Source organism: Phyllobates terribilis, unplaced genomic scaffold (genome assembly GCF_046119375.1).
Source record: "Phyllobates terribilis strain yellow unplaced genomic scaffold, ASM4611937v1 Scaffold_11__3_contigs__length_659146591, whole genome shotgun sequence".
In the NCBI taxonomy this organism is placed as follows: Eukaryota; Metazoa; Chordata; class Amphibia; order Anura; family Dendrobatidae; genus Phyllobates; species Phyllobates terribilis.
The window spans coordinates 360,609,726-360,633,192 of NW_027362771.1; the positions used below are offsets into that span (position 1 = coordinate 360,609,726).

The window sequence follows — 23,467 nt, forward strand, 5'->3', positions numbered from 1 at the left end:
ATTTCAAGTGGTCTCTTGAGACTGTTGCGGTCGTCTTACCTCCATCCTTACTGATCAGTCAGGTTTTACTGTTGTCAAATCTGGAGTTTAACACGGTATAGGGCTCTCTTTCCAACTGGTCATCGAGCTTGTGACCTCTTCTTTTCCGCTTTAGCACTATTTCTCCAGGTGCCAAGGGTTCTGCTGGTGCATGCTTATTGTACTGTTCTTCTTGCCTTTCCCTTACTTTGTTTAGGCTGTCTTCAACACAGGCCTGTACTTTCCTGTACTGCTCTTGTCGATTTGTGTCCCAGTCTTCAGTGGACATATCTGCAGTAGGTTCCAGCACTCCGAGCTCCAGGTCCATGGGCTATTTTCCAGGTCTTGCTCTCATAAGGTACGCTGGGGTACAATTTGTAGAACTCACGGGTATGTGGTTATACAGGTCCACTAGGTCAGGTAGCTTTTCTGGCCACTGGTTCCTCTCTTCCAAAGGCAGGGTTTTTAACAGATCTATGACAATGTTATTCATTTTCTCGCACATACCGTTGGTTTGCGGATGATATGGCGTAGTCCGGATCTTCTTGCATCCATACAGGTGACAGAATTCCTTGAATAGCTCAGCTTCAAAAACAGGGCCTTGATCTGTTAGCACCTTGTCCGGGCACCCATGGGGTCTGCAGAAGTAGGCTTGGAACGTTCTTGCTGCAGTTTCTGCTGTCAGATCCTTGACAGGGGCTACCACCAGGAACCGGGAATAGTGATCCACCATGGTCAGGGCATAGGAGTAGCCTGATCTGCTGGGTGACAGTTTGACGTGATCCAGAGCGACAATCTCCAGGGGTTGGGTTGTTTTGATGGACCGCAAAGGTGCTTTCTGGCTGCCGTAGTCTTTCCTTCTGAGGCTACAGGACCCACAATTCCGGCACCACCTTTCTATGGAACTCTGCATTCCAACCCAATAGAATCGGTCCTTCAGCAGGGTTTCCAGCTTCTTCCAGTCAAAGTGACCTGCTTGGTCATGGTAGGCCTCCAACACCTTTTGGATATCCGTCCTGGGTACAACAATCAGCCACACCATTTCATGGGTTCTGGGGTTGACATACCTTCTGCACAGCTTTTCTCTGTAGATGAACAGCCGGCTCCTCTCATTCCACAGGTGTTTGGCTTGTGGAGGAGCATCCTTCTCCAGGTGAGAACCTTCTTGGGTTATCAGTCCTTTGATGAGGCTGACAACCGGGTCACTGTCCTGGGTCTCCTTCCAACTGTGATGAGGTAAAGGATTCAGCGTCCTACCATGACGTCTTCTGAAGGCGTGTTGTTCATGGACCACTCCAATTCTGTGGAAAGCAGGTAATTCAATTTCTTCTAGGTCATCCACTTCATCCTCGGTGTCCGACTGGTGGGGCATTCTTGACAGGGCATCAGCATTGGTATTCTTGAGACCTGCCCGGTACTTGATTGTGAACTGATAATTTGACAACCTGGCTACCCAACGCTGTTCCATGGCTCCCAACCTGGCTGTCTCCAGGTGTGTCAAGGGGTTATTGTCGGTAAAGGCTGAGAATTTAGTTGAGGCTAGGTAATGCTTGAATCATTCAGTGATAGCCCAGACCAAGGCCAGGAACTCCAGAACTGTAATTCTCCGCGTTCCTCTCAGTAGGGCGAAGCTTCCTACTGGCATAGGCGATTACCTTTTCACTGCCTTTTTGCTTCTGGGACAACACAGCTCCCAGTCCCTCGTTGCTGGCGTCGGTGTACAACAGGAAAGGTTGGCTGTAGTCAGGGTAAGCCAGGATTTCCTCACCGGTTAGGACTTCCTTCATTGATGCAAAGGACTCAGTCTGCTCTTTGCTCCACTGGAATGGGGGACTTTTACCTCTTTTGGACTGTCCTACCAGGAGATCTTGTAGAGGTGCTACCTTTTTGGTATAGTCCTTAATGAACCTCCGGTAGTACCCGACCATTCCCAGAAACTGACGTACTTCCTTGATGTTTCTCGGTTCAGGCCACTTATGGATGGCAGTGACCTTCTCTGGGTCTGGTGCTACTCCCTCTGAGCTGACTACGTGTCCCAGGTACTGAACCTTCTGTTTGAGCAGGTGGCACTTGGAAGGTTTTAGTTTCATCCCATACCGGAACAATGCTTCAAATACCTCCGCCAGGTGCTTCAGATGGTCTTCATACGTCCTCGAGTACACGATAACATCATCCAGGTACAGCAGCACTGTCTCAAAGTTCCGGTGTCCTAAGCAACATTCCATCAGCCTCTGGAACGTCCCGGGGGCGTTGCAGAGCCCAAACGGCATACTGTTGAACTCGCATAATCCCATCGGGGTGGTGAAGGCTGTCTTCTCCCGGTCTTCCTCAGCAACTGAGACTTGCCAGTACCCACTAGTGAGATCCAATGTGGAGAAGTAATTGGCAGATTTTAGTGCAGCCAGGGATTCCTCTATACGGGGCAAAGGGTATGCATCTTTATGTGTTATTCGATTAATTTGTCTATAATCTACACACATCCTCATGCTACCGTCCTTCTTTCTGACCAGGACCAGGGGAGCTGCCCAGGGGCTACAGCTATCCCTTACTACCCCTGCCTTTTTCATGTCATGCAACATTTCCTTGGCTTTTTGGTAATATGCTGGTGGTATGGGTCTGTAACGCTCCTTAATGGGTGGATGGTTACCGGTGGGTATGTGGTGTTTTACCCCTTTAACCCTTCCAAAATCAAGTGGGTGTTTTCTAAACACTTGTTCATATTCCTGAACCACCCTGTAGACACCGTGTTTTTGATGGACAGGAGTGGTTTCAGTCCCAACATGGAGCTGTTGACACCATTCCTCCAGCTGAGCTTCGGAGTCATTGTCCTCCACTGTATCCGGTGGGGTCAAGGATTCAACTGTGTGTATGGCATCATTATTCACAGTATGCAGTCTGGCAACAGTGGCGTATCGTGTCAATTTAACTGGCTCCTCCCCACAATTTAGGAGACGTACAGGTACCCTTCCATTGCGTACATCAACTACCCCTCTAGCAGTTAGGAGTGTAGGTCTGTGTTCTGAGCTAGTGGGCTCCACTACTGCCTGGTAGTTCCGTCCCTTGAGACCTATTGCTGCCCTACACCAAATCAGCATTTCACTCATTGGGGGAATCGCAATGGGTATCGGGTCTGTCACCCGTACATTACCAATCTCACCACCTGTTAGTTTTACCGGCTGCTGGTACAGGAGGGCTCTAATTTCCTTCTGGAGCACCTTCCTCTGCCCCGGTTTGGCAGTGTCAGCCATCTGTTGGAGTAAGAACAACACTTCTCCCAAACAGTTACCAACTACATTTGTACCAAGTATCATATACAAGTCTGTATCACCAGGGTTAGACTTCACTACAATCAGCCCTTGGTCCTTTAGTTCCGCTCTCCCCACCTTCACTGTCACGTCCTTAACCCCCACTAGGTTGAGAGGAAGGCCATTGGATGCATACACAGAGAGATTTGGGGCTGGCGGATGGAGTTCATCTAGGGACCAGTACCTTTTGTAGAGGATGTCAGGTATGATGGTTACCTGTGACCCGGTGTCCAGTAGTGCAGGTGTTGCTATTCCGTCCAGCACGATGGGCAGGAAAGGCCTTCCTCCTACAAACCGGTGGTACCAGCTTGATGGGCCTGGTTGGTCTACTCCTGGGTGTTGGCCCTTGGCCCCAGGGTTTGCCCGTTTAAAGGACAGGTCCGGGTGGTATGGCCTGCCTTGTGGCAACGGTAGCAGACGAATTCTCTTGGAGGGCGACGTTGGTCGTTGGTCCTCCCACGGGGTGGCGTTGTCCTCCTTCTTCTCCTCATAGAGGGGACATCCTCAGGACTGTCGGCGAGTAGGATCCTTCCCTCCGGCTCGGGTTCCGCCTGTAGCTGCAGGGCACTCAGGACAGTGGTCAGGGTTTTACTTAGCTGACGCACTTCAGAGCGCAGGCTGTCCAGCTCGCTAGGGGGCACTGTTTGCACCTTTGTTTCAGCCGTTAATGAAGGAGCAGTGGTTGCTGCGGGCACTGGGGTGGCCCCATCCTGGTAACGCTGGATAGCAGTATCTGATGGTTCCAGAGGCTGCAGACCCTTAATAGCCATGTCCTTCAAGGCGTCAAAGGTGGCATTTGGATGATCTAAGGCCTACCACCGTACGGTTCTACTCTCCTCCTGGGACCTCAACCCCCGGATGAATTGTTTTATCAGCATTTTGTTCTCATCAGGTATGCTGGCCGGACTAACCTGTTTCAGGGCCCGCAGTGCCTCTTGTAAACGCCAGGCATAGTCCCGGATACCGTCCTCAGGTTTCTGGGTACAGTGGTAGAACCTCATCCGAAGATCTGTCTCAGTGCGGTTTTCAAAGACAGTTTGCAGTCTCTTCAGTATGATAGATACTGATTCCTGGTCTGCGGCTGGCCAGGTTTCAACTTCCCGCTCAGCGGCACCAGTCAATTGTCCCAGCCAGGGCCGGCGTCGGCACCCGGCGCACCCGGGCAAATGCCGGGGCCCTGAGCAGGCAGAGGGGCCCACTGGCGGTCGCGCACCCCGCTGGGCTATGGGTCGGAGGAGAGCGGTGTCAGCGCCCGCCCTTCTCCGCCGCTTGCTCAGGGCCCCGGCAGCTGGATACTTACCTCTCCCCGTGCCTCCGCAGATCAGCTGTCTTCCTGCTCTGCGCTCCCTGTGACGTCTCAGGTCAGAGGGCGCGGTGACGTCTTTACACCGCGCCCTCCCCTGAGCCGTCACAGGGAGCGCAGAGCGGGAAGATACCAGCGTCGCTGGAGTCCAGACCAGAGCAGCGGCAGCAGGTAGCAGGTGAGGAGAAGGGAGGTGAGTATTTGATTTTTTTTTTAATGTATGGAGGCATGGGGCAGTATAAAGAGAAGGGGGGGTGGCATCCTCCATGGAGCATTATAAAGAGAGGGGGGGGGAGGTAACATCCTGCATGGGGCATTATAAGGTGGGGAACAGCCTGCATGGAGCATTATAAGGGGGGGGGCAGCCTGTATGGGGCATTATGTGGGGGGTAACAGCCTGCATGGAGCATTAAAAGGGGGGGGGGGCCTGTATGGGGCATTATGTGGGGGGTAACAGCCTGCATGCAGCATTATAAGGGGGGGACAGCCTGTATGGGGCTTTACGTGGGGGGTAACAGCCTGCATGCAGCATTATATGGGGGCCAGTATCCTGTATGGAGCGTTATAAGGGGACCGGTATCCTGTATGGAGAGTTATATGGGGGCCAGTATCCTGTATGGAGTTTTATAAGGGGACCAGTATCCTGTATGGAGCGTTATATGGGGGCCAGTATCCTGTATGGAGCTTTATAAGGGGACCAGTATCCTGTATGGAGCGTTATATGGGGGCCAGTATTCCGTATGGAGCCTTATATGGGGGCCAGTATTCCGTATGGAGCCTTATATGGGGGCCAGTATTCCGTATGGGGCCTTATATGGGGGCCAGTATTCCGTAAGGAGCCTTATATGGGGGCCAGTATTCCGTATGGAGCCTTATATGGGGGCCAGTATTCCGTAAGGAGCCTTATATGGGGGCCAGTATTCCGTATGGAGCCTTATATGGGGGCCAGTATTCCGTATGGAGTCTTATATGGGGGCCAGTATTCCGTATGAAGCATTATATGGGGGCCAGTATTCCGTATGGAGCATTATATGGGGACCAGTATTCCGTATGGAGCCTTATATGGGGGCCAGTATTCTGTGTGGAGCGATTCACCGGTTTCTGAGCTATTGTGGAATTTACAATAGATATCACTCATGTAATGTAAGAAGTGAAATCTTTGCATTGTACTATATATATATATATATTTCTCCACCGTATCTCTGCATCATGAATCGTGGTATGTGTTAAAGGGGCCCACTGAGACTCTTTCACCCGGGGCCCAGAAAAACCTGGAGCCGGCCCTGGTCCCAGCACAACAGCGGCTCTCTGTTTACCAGTCATTGAATACGTGTCCAATACACAGCATATCTTTCTCTTGAATCCAGACAGGGTGTCTGGTTTGCCATAATACTGGGGAAGCCATTTTGCTCCGGGGCTGTACGGCAGGGCCATGGGCATGACTGGAATCGCGACCCCTGCTGGTGGGGCGGCTGCTACGGCCTGAGCAGCGCCGGGCGCGAGTTGAGCATCAGGAGCGTTAACCGGTGCTCCAGCGTTTTGCTGGTCGTCGGCCATGATTGCGCCCCCCTAGTGAACCGTAGCCTGCCTCCTCTACTTTTGATCGGGTGGGCTGCAGCTCCGCAGGCGACGGTCTCTTTCCAGGACCTTGCATTTCCCTTGCGGCTGATGTCAGAGTGTGCGCTTGACGACGGTCTCCTTCCAGGACCTGACGCTTCCTGGTTCAGCGTCGAGGCGTGAGGCAGGGCCTGGGCTTCGCGCGCTACCAACAGTCACGCCTCTCTGGTTCCCGCGGTTACGCCCCTCTTCTTCCCGGCCGGCGACGCGGTAATGGCGGTGATGTTCACCACAGTTTAAACACAGTTCAATTACGGCACACAGTACCCGGTGGCAACGGGCACGAAATCCTGTTCGTGACACCAAAAAGAGAGAGAGTGTCTCGCCAAGGGGGATACGGGGGTTACTCGGTACCCGGGCCTTTTACCTTGTTTAGGATGTCACGGCAGTCGGCTCCCGGGCCCGTACTCTGGGGTCTCTCTTGAAAAAGGGGTTTTTGGTCAGTAACAGTTTTTGTCTCGTGACGCCACCTGTGGTTTCTGGTAACGGATACCAGCGCTGATGCAGACCTCTGGGGCAGGTGTTAGGGTAGCTGGGTTGGTGCGGCTCTCCACAGGCAGAGCACAGCCCCAGGGCAGTGTAGGTGCAGATGGTGATGCTGGGCGTTGTAGTGCAGAAGAGATGGCGCAGCAGGAGTAACTGACAGAGACAGGAGATTCACTTCAGTACCTTTACTGGCGCAGATGTCAGGTACGGTCCAGGGTACTCGGTAGGAAGGGTGCACTTCTGGACTCTCCCCAGTGAGCGGGTATAAGGCCTCCTGGTCCATTTCTCCCTCTCTCTAAGCTCCTGGCCAGCCTGCAACTGGGCCTAGCTTCTGTATTGTGTTGTTCTCTCACCTGTCGCTTGGTAGTAGGACCTTTCTCTGGCAACCACTATCCCTGGATGCTGGGGCCTTCGTGGTTCCTGGTCTTGTAAAGGGTTTAGCTTCAGGTCGACCAGGGATCTGTAATCCTCCTGGTATGCCGGTAATCCCTACTGGGTGTAGAGGACCCTGTAGGCGCGGACCCGGTGTCCAGTTTGTATTCTGGAGTGAGCCTGTGATGCTCCTCTGCCCCCCTTAACTCCTTTCTCCTCTTTGCCTCCAGCCACACTTGGGACCCTCACAGCAGCTCACGTGCTGCTTCTTCACTGGTCTAAGTGCCAGCACACTGTCTTTCAGATTGACTGCCTAACTCCACCCTCCAGATATATATATCCCTAACAGGGCTCCCTCTGGTGGTATGAGGTGGAAGGTTGGAGGTGCTTCTAATATAGTGAGGGCCTCTTGTGGAGAAGTCCATCCATGCACCCTTTTGGGTCCTGTGGTACCTGTGGTAGCAGGGTGCCACAGGGGCTATTGTAAATAAACCTCTTGCTGACTGTTAGTATAATTTGTCATTAGCATAGCAAACAGAATTGTTTCCAAAGGAATAGAATTCAACATTCAGGGTTATACAAATACTGGTCTGTTCTTATTGACCAGACACAAAGATAATAGAAATATAGGAAAAAAAAGTTTTTTTATATATGAAAAAAAAAGTTTTTTTATCAGCTCACCCTTAAATTGTCCACAGCAGGTGCAGTTATCCACGAAGGTGCAGGGAATAGCGTCCAAATCACATGCAAGAATGATCCAAAAATATCCAGCACATCTTCTTAATGTTTTAAAAAATTCTTGCTTTATTCAGATCCTCATGAAAACATTTGTAGAGATCAGGACAGACAGGGATGACCCAATCCCACGTGAACATGAAACTTTACGCGTTTCGACCCATGTATGAGTCTTAATCACAATGAGTAAAAAACAATACTCCTGACTTGATATCCTGCTCAGGAGAGGAAATGACATTTGTGAAACAGCTGATGAGTGATTAATGTTAGAACACATGCCAGTCAATAAGGTGCACCACACATATCAAAAACTACATATTTTCAGACAAAGTTTTGATCAAAACAAAAAGAAAAAAGCATATGGAGATCAGAGCTACAGAGCAACATTTTAAAGATGATTTATATATCAAAAAATAGTTTATCAGAAAAGAATAATAAAAGTAACTTTAAATCTGTTTTCTGGTTCAAACCTTAGGGGGCTCTTGTGTTTAAACGCAGAATCAAGCGTGCTTCTTTTTTATGCATTTCATGCACTATGTCCCCTATTCTATGCTTAGAAGCACCAGACAAACGGCGTGTTGTGCAATTTTGTGCATCATAAACGTGTTCTGACAATTGCTTGCTCAGTGTTCTGGTAGTGCACCCAACATATTGGACTGCATTTCTCACATGAAATGAGATACACCAGATATGTGCTCCCACAATTCATCATCGATTTTATACTGAAAGTTTCTCCTGTCTGATAAGAAACAAACTGTTTAGTATTGCTCATATACCTGCAGGCTCCACATGTTTTATGGCTACACGATAGGAGCCTTTAGATGCCAATCAATTTGTACTTAAATTAACCCTGTTCATATGGTCACTTGGAGACAGTACATTCCCGATAGTCAGACCCCTTTTTGAGACAATCTTACCCCATTTTCCAATATTTTATTCACTACAAGGTCAGTGTTCAATATCGGTTAGTACTTTTTTATGAAAGAAATAATTTGACCGTATCGATTATTGGAAAAAACAATTTGGGAACTAGAGGACTCTGCACTAGATCTATTAGTTTGTAAGAGGTATGACAGCTCACTGATCGTTCACTGACCTGCCTCCTATTTTACATAATGCATGTAGTAGTGGGGGGCTAGGTAAAATAGGAGGCCGGTCAGTGAAAGCACAGTGAGCTGTCATAAGAGCATACAGATGAATATGTAAGCAATGCACCAGATAGAGCGCCACCCACAGGCCGCCCCGAAGCACGGGCATATCATTATCTCCAAACTGAAAGTAAAGATTTCACAAGAACCACAGGATGGATTTCATCAACCAAGGTATCATTTTAATCAGTGTAACGGCACCAACCTGACAGTGTATATGGTTTACTGAGCACAATCCTGCTGACAGGTGCACTTTAATGGGAGCTGCACAGAAATTACAACCTTTATTACAAAAATCTATACTTCGAGATCCCCCACTTCTGTGGTTTATGCAGCCCCCAAATCTAAGAAGCATCATTGTCAGACACTCCCTGTCCTCTCCAGCAACAACAGGACTCTTTCCTTGCAAGTAGAAAAAATGTCAAACCTCTCCATTTATAATGGCAACGGGCAAGATAAAGATTCCCAACAGACATCAGGACTACAAGATCCCTGTGGCTAAACATTTTTGTAGCCCCTATGATGACAGCATCATGGACATGAAACTGCTAGTATCGAAAGAGAAATTCACAGTCCAGAGAGACAGAAGAGTCTGGGAGTACAAACTTATGGTGACCTTTGACACATTCAGAGCAGGAATAAATGTGTTGCATGTCTTTTTACATCAATTAAGGAATGTGCTCCTAAGACTTTGTGGGGGCATCACAACCGTAGACCAGACCTCAATCTTTTCAGTTAGCTATTAAAAAGTATTAGCCACTGACGACTCTCAAGTTTTAATATTTTTCTAATGAACCATTTGGCACTTTTCACTTAGAATTCTACTGTAGTAACTGTAAAAAAACATTATGATACTGGTGTCTTGTCTCTCAACAGATATATTTGCTATCAGTACTTTGTTAGTACTAGTACGAAACAATGACTGCTGACACTTGCCTTGCATATTGCATCAAACTTTCTAAGATGTATGGATGTTTCATTTCTATAAAAACTGCATTTGATTTTAGGTACCACCTACAATGCCGAAAACATTGCCCCACGAAAACATATGAGGACAATGATGGAAAATTGTGTCATGCTTGTACATCAGGGTGTATTGAATGCCACAATGAAACACACTGCTTTTCCTGTCAAAGTGGATATTATTTGCATGGTAAGAAGAGGGCTGTAAAAGCTTATCAGGCAGTTTTCTACATACCTGTCACTTGTTCTTATTTGTTCAGTGGTGAATGGTTCAACACAGTGAGATAAAAAGACACTACACACCCTGCTTATGACTCTCAGTTATGGTCATGGCAAACAGAATTTGTTTTATAATTCTACATAACATTTCATGAGAAGAAATCATAAGACTTGATTTTTTTTTCTGTTTTATGTTTTTATATCCTTTATTTTGTTGTGAAATGTAAAACTTCCTAAATTTTCTTGGTCACATGCAGTAATTACAATCACTGATTTAGAGTTACATGTGGTATGTCTAGAGATGGTTCTTCCACATCTGCTATTAGTGTTTCTGGCATACAGTGTATATCAGTATTACTTTTGATCAATAATATCATGTGTGTATGAAGATTTTCTATCATTAGACATATAGGGCACGATTCATCATTGGTGATTTTCTTGTTGGTGATAAGGGGGCATGTGCGAGTCAGAACCTTCTGATTCATCAAGAGGTGCATGCCTCTTAAAGAAGCACACCCATCAAAGTTTTTATCAATCTTTTTATCCTCTTAATATATTGCAATCATCATATTATATAGCATTGTGTACTTACAATTGCTCATTTTGCCTTCCTACCCAGGTCTTTTCTCTGCTCTTTGTAGAAACAGGAACTCTCTTGTGCCTGCATTTATCATCCCCCTCTTCAACTTCTGACCCAGCTGTTCTCTCTTCCCTTCTGCCAGGGACTTATGAGTCATACAAGGAAAATTGACCTCCTGTTTCTATATAGAGCTTAGAAGGATTCAGCTAGTCAGTTTTTAATCACATGATGTCGTAGCCCTAGTGAAAAAGAATTAGCTGGTAGAAAGGCGAAATGAGCAATTGTAAGTGCACAGTGCCATATCATATGATGACTACAATATATTAAGAGGATTAAAATGTCAATGGGAGTGCTTCTTTAATGAATTAGGAGCATGTGCCTCCAAGCCACAGCTCATAATGAATTAGCCGAGCTCATACTCAACAGGTTTATAAACATCATCGCTGTCCCCATCGGGGCTCACAATCTAAATTCCCTATCAGTAGGTCTTTGGAGTGTGGGAAGAAACCAGAGGTCCCAGAGGACACCCATGCAAGCACAGAGAGAACATGTAAACTTTTGCAGATGGTGTCCTTTGCAGGATTTGAACCCAGGACCCCTGTGCTGCAAAGCAACAGTGCTAACCACTGAGTCACCGTGCTGCCCAGCTGTGGTGTGATGTCACACCAGCATAATGCCTCTGCCCCACCAAGCTTCCCCTATTTTGGCGGAGCTGGAAGAAACTTTTGTGAAAAAGTCCCAAAATTTTGGAGCAACTCCCAGTTGCACCAAAAGTTTGCATCTTTTCTAAGCTTTTACACCAGTATTTTAGCATAAAAGCTTTAATGTCATGAGTTTAGATTTATTTTTGAGAAGTTAATTTTAAATTATTAAAAAATGAATGTTTTTTTACAGATGCTAAATGTGTAACGAAATGTCCAGGAGGCATGTTCCAAGATAAAAAGAAGTGGCAATGTGAAGCCTGCCACAAATCCTGTCTGACGTGTCATGGGCTTTCTCCTCAGGACTGTGACTTGTGCCCAGATGGGAAGCAGCCATCCTTTGGAATGTGTTATTTTGTGACTTGCTCAGATGAACAATTTTTAAATGGTATGTCATCAATATAATAGTTTGCTGCAACAATGCAGGGCCGGCGTCACCACCAGGAGCACCCGGGCAAGTGCCGGGGCCCTGGACTAACAGGGGGCCCCACTGGCTGTCTGAGTAGTGTCTAAAATGGAGTTGCTCCTGGGAGGTGATGATGTGATTGGAAGGGGCGGGGCCTCCTCCAGGTCAGTGCGGACTGATACCAGGAAGTAGCATGGTGCTGCTGCGGTGATGAATATGAGATGATGCTTCACTACAGATCCTGGGAGGGCTGAGGAGCTGCTTAAGAAAGTGTGGAGACAGGAATTATGTATTTTATTTTTTATGTATAGGACTAAGTGTAAATGGTCTGATACTGTGTTTTGGGGATAAAAAGGGGTTGTTCTAGTAGCGGATAACCCCTTTAATGTAGCATGTTGTGGGTCTTGAACAGGGAAGGGGGGTGATGATGTATGTCATTGGTCTTGTACATGAAATGTGCTGATGCTTCATGCTCAGAGCTGACTGCATGTTGTGGGGCTTGCACAGTGAAGCGGGTGATGCATGCATGGCACTGCATGTTGTGAGGGATTGCATAGGGAAGTGATGTTGCATGTTGGGGGCTTGCATATGTAAGTGGGTGATGTTGAGGGTCTTGCACAGGGATGGGGGTGATGCATGCATGTGCTGCATGTTGTGGCGGCTTGTACAGGGAATGAGTAATGTGCACACCATCCGAACTGTGAGAGCTTTGAAGACAGCATACTTTATGCTGCATCCAAAGCGCTGCGCGCAAGTGAATCGGCATATATTCATAGAACCAAGCGGATTCATCGCAATCAATACATTGCACTGATCTAATTTATCTTGCAGAGACTAGTGTCTCCACAAGAGAAATTAACATGCTGCGGTCCTTCTCTATAAGTGACTCTCCTAGTTTTACCATTCCTTGAATATATGATGCCCGCATATTACTTGTGCTCAGTAGAGATGAGCGTTGTTCGACTCGAACTGTTCGCCAATCTCAAATTCGAGCTGTTTTGGGCGGTGTTCGAGCCGTTCGGCGAACACGAACGATTTGAGAAAAATTCGGCTGTTCGAGGTTATGTTCGATAACTGTTCGTGCACCAAAATCATAACTGGATTTTTTCTCAGTAATGATGAAAATTAATGTTAATACGCAGTTTGAGTGTACAGCGGGGTGGGGGGAGGGGCAGGGGATGGATCTCTGCAGGAATAATGAATATCTCCATTTTTTTTTCTCTTTCCCGCATTTACAGTGGGGAGGTGCAATCTGTCAGCCTATCAGCAGTGCACACACGGAGCGAAGTGCTTTTTTTCACACAAGCAAGGGCATGTGTCATTGGCAGTGTATGTCACATGTCCTTGCCCTATAAGACCAAGCCATTTTCCCCGTCGCCACCATTTTCTCACTGCTGCAGCTGCGTGTTAGACGGCACCGCTGTTGCTGTGTGCGCTATACCTTGTTAATTTCAAGCCAATTTTTGCACAAATCTACAGATAGCTTGGGAGTAGGGAATAGTTGTGATTGCAGTCCTTTTAAGGACTAGGTTACAGCATTTCCTACGACTTTTATCAGGCAGGTCTGTGCTCTTAAATAGATAGATTGTGGGAGTAAAGACTAATTGTAATTGCAGTCCTTTTCAGGACTAGGTTACATCAGTTCCTATCAGTTTTTGCCAGGCAGGTCTGTGCCAGTGCTGTGCAAGTTTTTTTCACAGCATTTGGCTGAATCTAGCAAAGCTAATTATTTTTGGCCTATTGCAGAGTGTGTTAGTCAGTGGAGTAGCCTATCTGTGTTGCAAGATATACCACCTGTGTATAGAATACCAATTTTTTTACTGCACCTAGTGAAGTAAAATCTTTTGGGCATAGCATCATTCTATTAGTCCATCTATACTGACCTCCATCAGGTTGCAAACTGAATATAATTTTTTTCTACATCTAGCTCTCAAAAAATATTTGGCCTTCTAGCAGTGTGTGGGACTTTCTCTATTAGTCCATCTATACTGACCTCCATCAGGTTGCAAATTAAAAATAATTTATATCTGCATCTAGCTCTGAAAAAATATTTGGCCTTCTAGCAGTGTGTGGGACTTTCTCTATTAGTCCATCTATACTGACCTCCATCAGGTTGCAAATTAAAAATATTTTTTTGTCTGCATCTAGCTCTGAAAACATATTTGGGCTTCTAGCAGTGTGTGGGACTTTCTCTATTAGTCCATCTATACAGACCTCCATCAGGTTGCAAACTGAATATATTTTTTTTTCTGCATCTACCTCTGAAAAAATATTTGGGCTTCTAGCTGTGTGTGGGACTTGTTCTATTAGTCCATCTATACTGACCTCCATCAGGTTGCAAACTGAATATAATTTTTTTCTGCATCTAGCTCTGAAAAAATGTTTGGCCTTCTAGCAGTGTGTGGGACTTTCTCTATTAGTCCATCTATACTGACATCCATCAGGTTGCTAATTAAAAATAATTTTTATCTGCATCTAGCTCTGAAAAAATATTTGGCCTTCTAGCAGTGTGTGGGACTTTCTCTATTAGTCCATCTATACTGACCTCCATCAGGTTGCAAACTGAATATATTTTTTTTCTGCATCTACCTCTGAAAAAATATTGGGCTTCTAGCAGTGTGTGGGACTTTCTCTATTAGTCCATCTATACTGACCTCCATCACGCTGCAAATTCAAAATAATTTTTTGTCTGCATCTAGCTCTGAAAAAATATTTGGCCTTCTAGCAGTGTGTGGGACTTTCTCTATTAGTCCATCTATACTGACCTCCATCAGGTTGCAAATTCAAAATAATTTTTGTCTGCATCTAGCTGTGAAAAAATATTTGGCCTTCTAGCAGTGTGTGGGACTTTCTCTATTAGTCCATCTATACTGACCTCCATCAGGTTGCAAATTAAAAATAATTTTTATCTGCATCTACCTCTGAAAAAATATTTGGCCTTCTAGCAGTGTGTGGGACTTGTTCTATTAGTCCATCTATACTGACCTCCATCAGGTTGCAAACTGAATATAATTTTTTTCTGCATCTAGCTCTGAAAAAATATTTGGCCTTCTAGCAGTGTGTGGGACTTTCTCTATTAGTCCATCTATACTGACCTCCATCAGGTTTCAAATTAAAAATAATTTTTTGTCTGCATCTAGCTCTGAAAAAATATTTGGCCTTCTAGCAGTGTGTGGGACTTTCTCTATTAGTCCATCTATACTGACCTCCATCAGGTTGCAAATTCAAAATAATTTTTTGTCTGCATCTAGCTCTGAAAAAATATTTGGCCTTCTAGCAGTGTGTGGGACTTTCTCTATTAGTCCATCTATACTGACCTCCATCAGGCTGCAAATTAAAAATCATTTTTATCTGCATCTACCTCTGAAAAAATATTTGGCCTTCTAGCTGTGTGTGGGACTTGTTCTATTAGTCCATCTATACCAGGGGTCTCAAACTCGGCTGGGTATATGGGCCGCACATGGAAAAAATTTGAATTTGGGGGGCCGCATTCTTTGTTCAATGTGACATTTTTAGTGATACCATTTTTTTTGTATACACCTTTTGAACATTTTTGCCGTGTTTTTTATGGCTTGGGTCGTTATGGATGTGGCGATAATAAACGTGCACTTTTTTGTGTTTACTTTAGTTTACATATAAAACAGCATTTTTAGTGCCCAATATTTTTTCATGCTTTATTTTATTTTTTATTTTTTTTACAATTTTATTTCCCCCAATTGGCCACATACAGTAATATTGTCTTACAATTAGCATCATATAGTAATAATGGAAAACATCTTGTAGTAATGTTCCCCATCCAAGTCCCCATCTTGTACTAATGTGCCCCATCCAGGTCCCCATCCTGTGGCTATGTGCCCCATCCAGGTCCCCATCCTGTGGCAACGTTCCCCATCCTGGCGCCCATCTTGTACTAATGTGCCTCATCCAGGTCCCCATCTTGGGGCTATGTGCCCCATCCAGGTCCCCATCCTGTGGCTATGTGCCCCATCCAGGTCCCCATCCTGTGGCAACGTTCCCCATCCTGGCGCCCATCTTGTACTAATGTGCCTCATCCAGGTCCCCATCTTGTGGCTATGTGCCCCATCCAGGTCCACATCTTGAGGCTATGTGCCCCATCCAGGTCCCAATCCTGTGGCTATGTGCCCCATCCAGGTCCCCATCATGTGGCTATGTGCCCCATCCAGGTCCCCATGTTGTGGCTCTGTGCCCCATCCAGGTCCCCATGTTGTGGCTCTGTGCCCCATCCAGGTCCCCATCCTGTGGCTATGTGCCCCATCCAGGTCCCCATCCTGTGGCTATGTGCCCCATCCAGGTCCCCATCCTGTGGCTATGTGCCCCATCCAGGTCCCCATGTTGTGGCTCTGTGCCCCATCCAGGTCCCCTCTTGTGGCTCTGTGCCCCATCCAGGTCCCCTCTTGTGGCTATGTGCCCCATCCAGGTCCCCATGTTGTGGCTCTGTGCCCCCTGTGCTGTTCTTCACACACATAAAATAGAAAAAAAAAAGATGATTCTCACCTGTCCTCCGTTCCCTCGGCGGCCTTCCTGCAGATGTGGCCCGCAGGCACCACAGAGTCCGACCCCTTGACGATCCCGACCTGGTCCAGGAGGAGCCGCCGACAGCAGCGCTGCATTGCCGCACAGAGACTGTCTCCCAGCACAGCATTTTCAATGTCAGCCGCCGGCCAATCAGAGGCCAGCAGCTGGCATCTGCATATGGCAATGACGTCATACTCGCTGGCCTCTGATTGGCTGGCGGCTGACATTGAAAATGCAGTGCTGGGAAACAGTCTCTGTGTGGCAATTCAGCGCTGCTGTCGGCGGCTCCTCCTGGACCTGGTCGGGATCGTCAAGGGGTCTGTGACTGCGGGCCGCATAAAGCAGCCTCAGGGGCCGCATGCGGCCCGCGGGCCGCGTGTTTGAGACCCCTGATCTATACTGACCTCCATCAGGTTGCAAACTGAATATAATTTTTTTCTGCATCTAGCTCTGAAAAAATATTTGGCCTTCTAGCAGTGTGTGGGACTTTCTCTATTAGTCCATCTATACTGACCTCCATCAGGTTGCAAACTGAATATATTTTTTTTCTGCATCTACCTCTGAAAAAATATTTGGGCTTCTAGCTGTGTGTAGGACTTGTTCTATTAGTCCATCTATACTGACCTCCATCAGGTTGCAAATTGAATATAATTTTTTTCTGCATCTAACCCAGCCAATAGTTTTGGCCTAATACCACAGTTTGGCCACTCAGCTCTGCTCGGTTCCCATCCATTGTTTTTTTGTGCAAACAACTCCAGAGTTGTGAATTAGTTAACCACCAAAATGAGTGGAAAAAGGCCTGCTGCTGGTGGAAAGGGGAATAGGCGTGTTGGGAAGGGGAAAAAAGGTTGTGTCCGTGGGGTAGGTGTTAAAGCAACAGTAACATCTGCAGAAGAAAGACCATCTTCCAGCCAAACTAAAATGTCTACTTCTTTTAGCGGACAATGTGATAAGATCCCTTTCTTACGGCCACGCCAATCGCTACAAATTCCAGATGAGGCACAAAAACAGCAGGTGCTTCAACGGATATCAAGTGCTCCTTTAAGTGGGCTCTCCTCCACATCAACTTCAACATCACAAATACTCCAGTCCTCAAAGGTGTCACCCCAATCGCACTTGCTTCCTCACAGCTCCCAAATTTCCAGCTGCCCGTCTGAGTATGAGGTAGAACAGATGGTTGAGTCTGCAGAGCTGTTTACTCATACTATAGCCTGGGAATCAGAGGTCGACTCCAGCGCTTCTGTGAATCCAGACGAGGAAATGATCTGCACTGATGCCCAGAATCTTTATGAGTCGGATCCAGGACCAGACGCAGAAGGTTCTGACCATAATGTAGACCCTCATTCCCAAACTGTAACTCCTGTTGGTGGAGACAATGAGGAAGACGATGATGAGACTCAAATACCTGATTGGAGCGACAACTTTAGTTTTTTGTCAGGGCAGGAACAGGTTGGCTCTGAGGACGACGGGTGTGATAACGCACAGGGTGATGATGATGAGGTTGGAGATCCCACTTACTGTCAACCCACAGTCAGCCAAGAGATGAGGTCAGCAGAGGAGGTGGAGGAAGATGCTAGTGACGACGAGGTCAGGTTGCGCCTTCCTGGACAGAGACGTAGTACTGGAAGCACGTCAACAACTGCATCCTCAAACACAACTCTGCCTCTCACCACAAGTCGTGGTGGCTCTTCAGGTCGCATGGGTGCTAAGCCTTGCATAGCCTGGGCATTTTTTCAGATCGATAAAGATGACCCAACTCGTGTTATCTGTAACATTTGTCAGCAAAAGCTAAGTAGAGGCCAAAAAATACATAGTTTGAGTACTTCATGCATGAACCGGCACATGGACATGAAGCATAAGTTGCAGTGGGAAGCTCAGTGTGCTACAATGCGGCCTAGCCGGCCGGGCCAACCACCGTCTGCCATATCTTGTGCATCCGCGGCCTCTTCATCCTCTGTGACTGGGGGGACAGCAGTCACACCTGTTTTGGGGCGCAGACCTGCCAACTCTTTACCCGCAACAGCCAGAGTGATTGGCAGGTCATCATTTTCTTTGGAGGTGGTAACACCAGCTGGTGTTGAGCGCTGTCCGACATCGATAGCACCACCTTTGGATCAAGGCAACCTAACATGTCTGCCTGCATCTTCCTCACAGACCGGCAGTTTGCCGGGGACACCCTTATCAACCCCGTCTAAGCACAATAGCCAGGCCTCGGTCCCTCAGATGTGGACAAGTAAAAGACCATTTCCTCCTAGTCATGAGAAAGCTAAGAGGTTGAATTTCACCATCTGCAAGCTCTTGGCTACAGAAATGCTGCCTTTCCGCCTGGTGGACACAGAGGATTTTCGAGACCTTATGTCCGTCGCAGTGCCCCAGTACCAGATGCCCAGTCGGCACTACTTCTCAAAGAAAGGTGTGCCTGCGCTCCACCAGCATGTCGCACACAATATCACCGCTTCTTTGAGAAACTCTGTGTGTGACAGGGTGCATTTCACCACAGACACTTGGACGAGTAGGCATGGACAGGGGCGTTACATGTCGCTGACTGGGCACTGGGTAACTATGGTGACAGCAGGACAAGGGGCTGCTGTCCAAGTCTTGCCGTCCCCACGAGTTGTGCGTCAATCCTCTTTATGTCAAAGTTCCTCCACTGCTTCTGCCTCCTCAACCTCCTCTCGGTCTTCCACCTGCACCCAAAGCCTGTCTGGTCATGCCACAAGCTTTCTAACTGCGCAGAAGGGATCCTGCACACCTCCTTACTATGCTGGCAGTAGGGCTCAACATCATCAGGCGGTTTTTACTTTGAAATGTCTGGGAAATGTGAGTCACACAGCTGAGGAGTTGTGGTCAGCTCTGGAGAACCAATTTCATGAATGGTTGTCTCCACTGGACCTGAAACCAGGGAAGGCCGTGTGCGACAATGCTGCAAACCTGGGTGCGGCCCTTCGCCGGGGCAATGTCACACACGTGCCTTGTATGGCTCACGTGTTGAACCTGGTTGTCCAGCAATTTTTAGCCCACTATCCCAGACTAGATGGCTTTCTGCAGAGGGCACGGTCGCTGTGTGCTCACTTCCGCCATTCGCATCCCGCAGCTCAGCGACTTACATCTCTACAGAAGTCGTTGGGCCTGCCACTTCACCGGCTAAAATGCGATGTGCCTACCCGGTGGAATTCAACTCTGCACATGTTGCAGCGACTGTGGCAGCACCGATAAGCCCTGGTGCAATACGTTCTGACGTATAGCCTGGGCCAACGAGATCCAGAGGTGGGGCAAATCACGCTGGAGGAGTGGTCTCAGATCAGGGACCTATGCACCCTTCTGCACAGTTTTGAAATGGCGACGAAGATGTTTAGTGCTGACGATGCCATTATCAGCATGACTATTCCGGTGATTTACATGCTGGAGCACATGTTAAACAGAATTCGGAGTCAGGTGGTGGCACAAGAGGAGGTGGAGGAAGTAGAGGAGGAGGAGTTGTATGCGGAAGGGCTAACATCTGCAAGGTCCAGACGGTCGGCAGCACCAAGGCGGCAGGCATGTGAGGGTGGGGGACATGGTTTTACCAGGGCGCATGGTAGCAGCCAAACTAGTGAGGAAGGTGCAGGAGCCCAGGAAGAAGTGGAGGACGAACTGATGGAAGACTCATCAGATGAGGGAGACCTTGATCACATTTCTGTTGTGCGAGGTTGGGGGGAGAGGACAGAGGAAGGAAGCATGATTGTTACCTCGCCACCAACACAACAGGGACTTGGTGCTCCTGGATGCGCAACACACATGAGTGCCTTCTTGCTGCACTACCTGCAACATGACCCTCGAATTGTGAGAATTAGAAATAATCCTGACTACTGGGTTGCCACACTGTTAGATCCCCGGTACAAAAGTAAATTTGCAGAAATTATTCCTGCCATAGAAAGGGATGCACGCATGCAGGAGTATCAGCAGAGACTGTTGCAGAATCTTACATGTGCTTTTCCACAAAACACCAGTGGTGCACATAGTGAATCTCACAGTTCCAACTTGCCAACCGTGGGACCATCAAGTGTTCAGCACTCAAACCGTAACAGAACCACAGTATCTGCTGGTAACATCAATTTTGCGGAATCATTTCACCACTTTTTTAGCCCATCCTTTGCAAGGCCACAGGAGACAAGAAGTCTGACACATAGTCAACGCCTAGAGACGATGGTACAGGAGTATCTCCAAGTAAACATTGAAGCCATGACTGTGTCACTGGACCCTTTCTCTTTTTGGGCTTCCAATCTGGATAAATGGCCGGAGCTAGCCACTTACGCCTTGGAGATCTTGTCATGCCCCGCAGCCAGCGTTCTGTCTGAACGTGTGTTCAGCGCTGCTGGTGGTGTGCTGACAGATAAGCGCACGCGGCTCTCCACTGATAATGTAGACAGACTCACGTTCATAAAGATGAACAAATCATGGATCCGAAACGACTTTTCTACCCCTGTGTCATCCTGGGGAGAGTAAAAGCTTGATGATTGGTTAAAATCACCCTACCAACCGTTTTAAGCTTTCAAATTACTAATCATGTTTATCTGTATCTTGGCTGGAAAATAATTTGGGCTTTGTAGCAGTGTGCAGCACTGATTCTATTAGGCCATCTATAATAAACTCCACCAGATTTAAAATTACTAATCATGTTTATCTGTATCTTGACTGGAAAATAATTTGGGCTTTGTAGCAGTGTGCAGCACTGATCCTATTAGGCCATCTATACTAAGCTCCACCAGATTTAAAATTAATAATATTTTTTAGCTGCATCTAGCCCGGAAAATAATTTTGGGGCTCCGAGATGCGCAAGACACATAAGTGCCTTCTTGCTGCACTACCTGCAACATGACCCTCATATTGTCAGAATTCGAAGCAATCATGACTACTGGATTGCCACACTCTTAGATCCCCCAAACTTTTCGATCAACCTTTTCATTTTAATAAAGACCAAAAAAATTGTCATTTTTGAAATTATAAGCATTAGCAGGTTATTAGAAACTGAAATCAAACAGTTTTCAACTCAAAACTTTATTCTAGGTGATGTTACATTTTCACATAGGACCCCTTGTTCGAAAGGAGCTTCTGAACTCTCTCGTCCATTGAATTTGTCAGGTTTTGGATGGTTTCTGCTTCAATTGTTTTGCATGAGGACAGAATACCCTCCCAGAGCTGTTGCTTAGATGTGAACTGCCTCCCGCCATCATAGACACTCCTTTTGATGATGCTCCAGAGGTTCTGAATGGGGTAGAGGTCAGGGGAGCATGGGGGTCACACCATAAGTTTGTCCCCTTTTATGCCCATATCAGCCAGAGATGCAGATGTTTTATGTGCAGCATGAGATGGTGCATTATCATGCAAAAAAATGATCTTGCTGTGAAATTCACGGTTCTTCTTCTTGAACCATGGCAGGAAGTGCTGTTTGAGAAAATCCACATACATTATGGAGTTCATCTTTAGCGCCTTCAGGGATCCTAATGGGGCCGACAATCTCTCTCCCCATGATTCCAGCCCAAAACATTACTCCACCTCCTCCTTGTTGGCGCTGTAGCCGTGTTTGCGTGGGGTGTCCATCAACCAGCCATCCTCCACTCCATCCATCTGGACCATCGAGCGCTGCACGGCAGTCATCCAAAACACAAAACAGTTTTGAAATCAGTCTTCATGTAATGTTTGGCCCACTGGAGCCGTTTCTGCTTGTGTGAAGTGGATAGAGGAGGTCGACAGGATGGCGTATGCACAGCTGCAAACCTCTGAAGGACCCTGCATCTTGTTGTTCGGGGGACGTTGGAGGCACCAGCAGCTTCAAAAACTTGTCTGCTGCTATGACAAGGCTTTTTTGCCGCTGCTCTTTTAACCTGACGTAATTGCCTGTAGGAAAGAGTCCTCAATTTGCCCTTATCAGCACGCACACGTGTGTACTGTGAATCAGCTACATACTTCTTGATTGCCAAGACACTTCATCCTGATCATCGCACAATGTTGATTGTAGTCATGCCTTGACCTAAACACTCCACAATTTGTTGCTTCTCAGCAGCCGACACATCCTTTTTCTTTCCCATTTTGGCAGAAAATGTAGGCTGCTTAATAATGTGAGACAGCCTTCTTAAGTAGTCTTGCCTTTCATTGGACACACCTGCCAAACTAATTAGCACAGGTGTCTGCAATTGCTTACAGTGATATAAAGAGCCCTGAAACACATCACCATCAATGAGTTTAACTGACAAACAAACAAATTCTTCCCTTATCACTCCTAAACACTTTTTGCATAATAATTTGGAACACAGTGTACATCTGCTTTTCCACAAAACACCAGTGGTTCACGTAGTGAATCTTACAGTTCTAACTTGCCAACCGTGGTCTGTATGGAGTTGTTCAATAAAGGGCCCAAAATTAAGATAACATAGATGGGAGAGGTCTCTATGAATAGGAATTCCTAAGTATTTGAGACCCTGTGAGGGCCAGGCAAAGGGAAAGTTGGACTGGATGGAATCCTATATGGATTTGGGGAGGGAGACATCGAGGGCCTCAGACTTCGCTGCATTGATTTTAAAATTTGACCATGTAACAAAGTGATCTATTTCAGCCATAACAGCATGGATGGATATATGTGATTGAGTGATATATACTAGGACATCATCAGCAAATAGAGAGCACTTGTACTCGGTGCCTCCCACCTCAATCCTCCTAATATTGGGGTTATGGCGAATTGATGAGAGTAGGTGCTCCGTCACTAGGATGTATAAGAGAGGGGACAGAGGACATCCCTGCCTTGTCCCATTGGTGATTGTGAAAGGTGATGAAAATGTTCTGATGCACCCCCTGGGCCTTGGGACACCTGGAGCCGGACCCTTTTTGGTGGATGCTGGTGGTTGTAGTCTTCGTGGCGGCGACCCGGTTCCGTGGCTCAGGGTGGTCAAACCAGTGGCGGAACTATTTATGTGGTTTTGATGTTTAAATGTCCGACTACGCCACCCGTGGATTGCGGTCAGAGTGAACCGCCGCTGCAGGGCAGACCGCTGAGGCTGGTGTTGTGGGTGCAGCAGAGCGTAGCATAACTCCCCACGGGAGG

General features: G+C 47.1%; 1 protein-coding gene across 1 annotated transcript in view; it reads left to right on the plus strand.

The window, feature by feature from the left end:
• Window positions 1–23,467, plus strand: part of LOC141166337 (cysteine repeat modular protein 2-like) — a 316,073-nt gene that overhangs the window by 105,685 nt on the left and 186,921 nt on the right. The window contains exons 5-6 of the mRNA XM_073652918.1: window positions 9,992–10,137; window positions 11,641–11,835. Coding sequence (XP_073509019.1) covers window positions 9,992–10,137; window positions 11,641–11,835 — 341 coding nt within the window. The remainder of the gene's footprint in view (window positions 1–9,991; window positions 10,138–11,640; window positions 11,836–23,467) is intronic.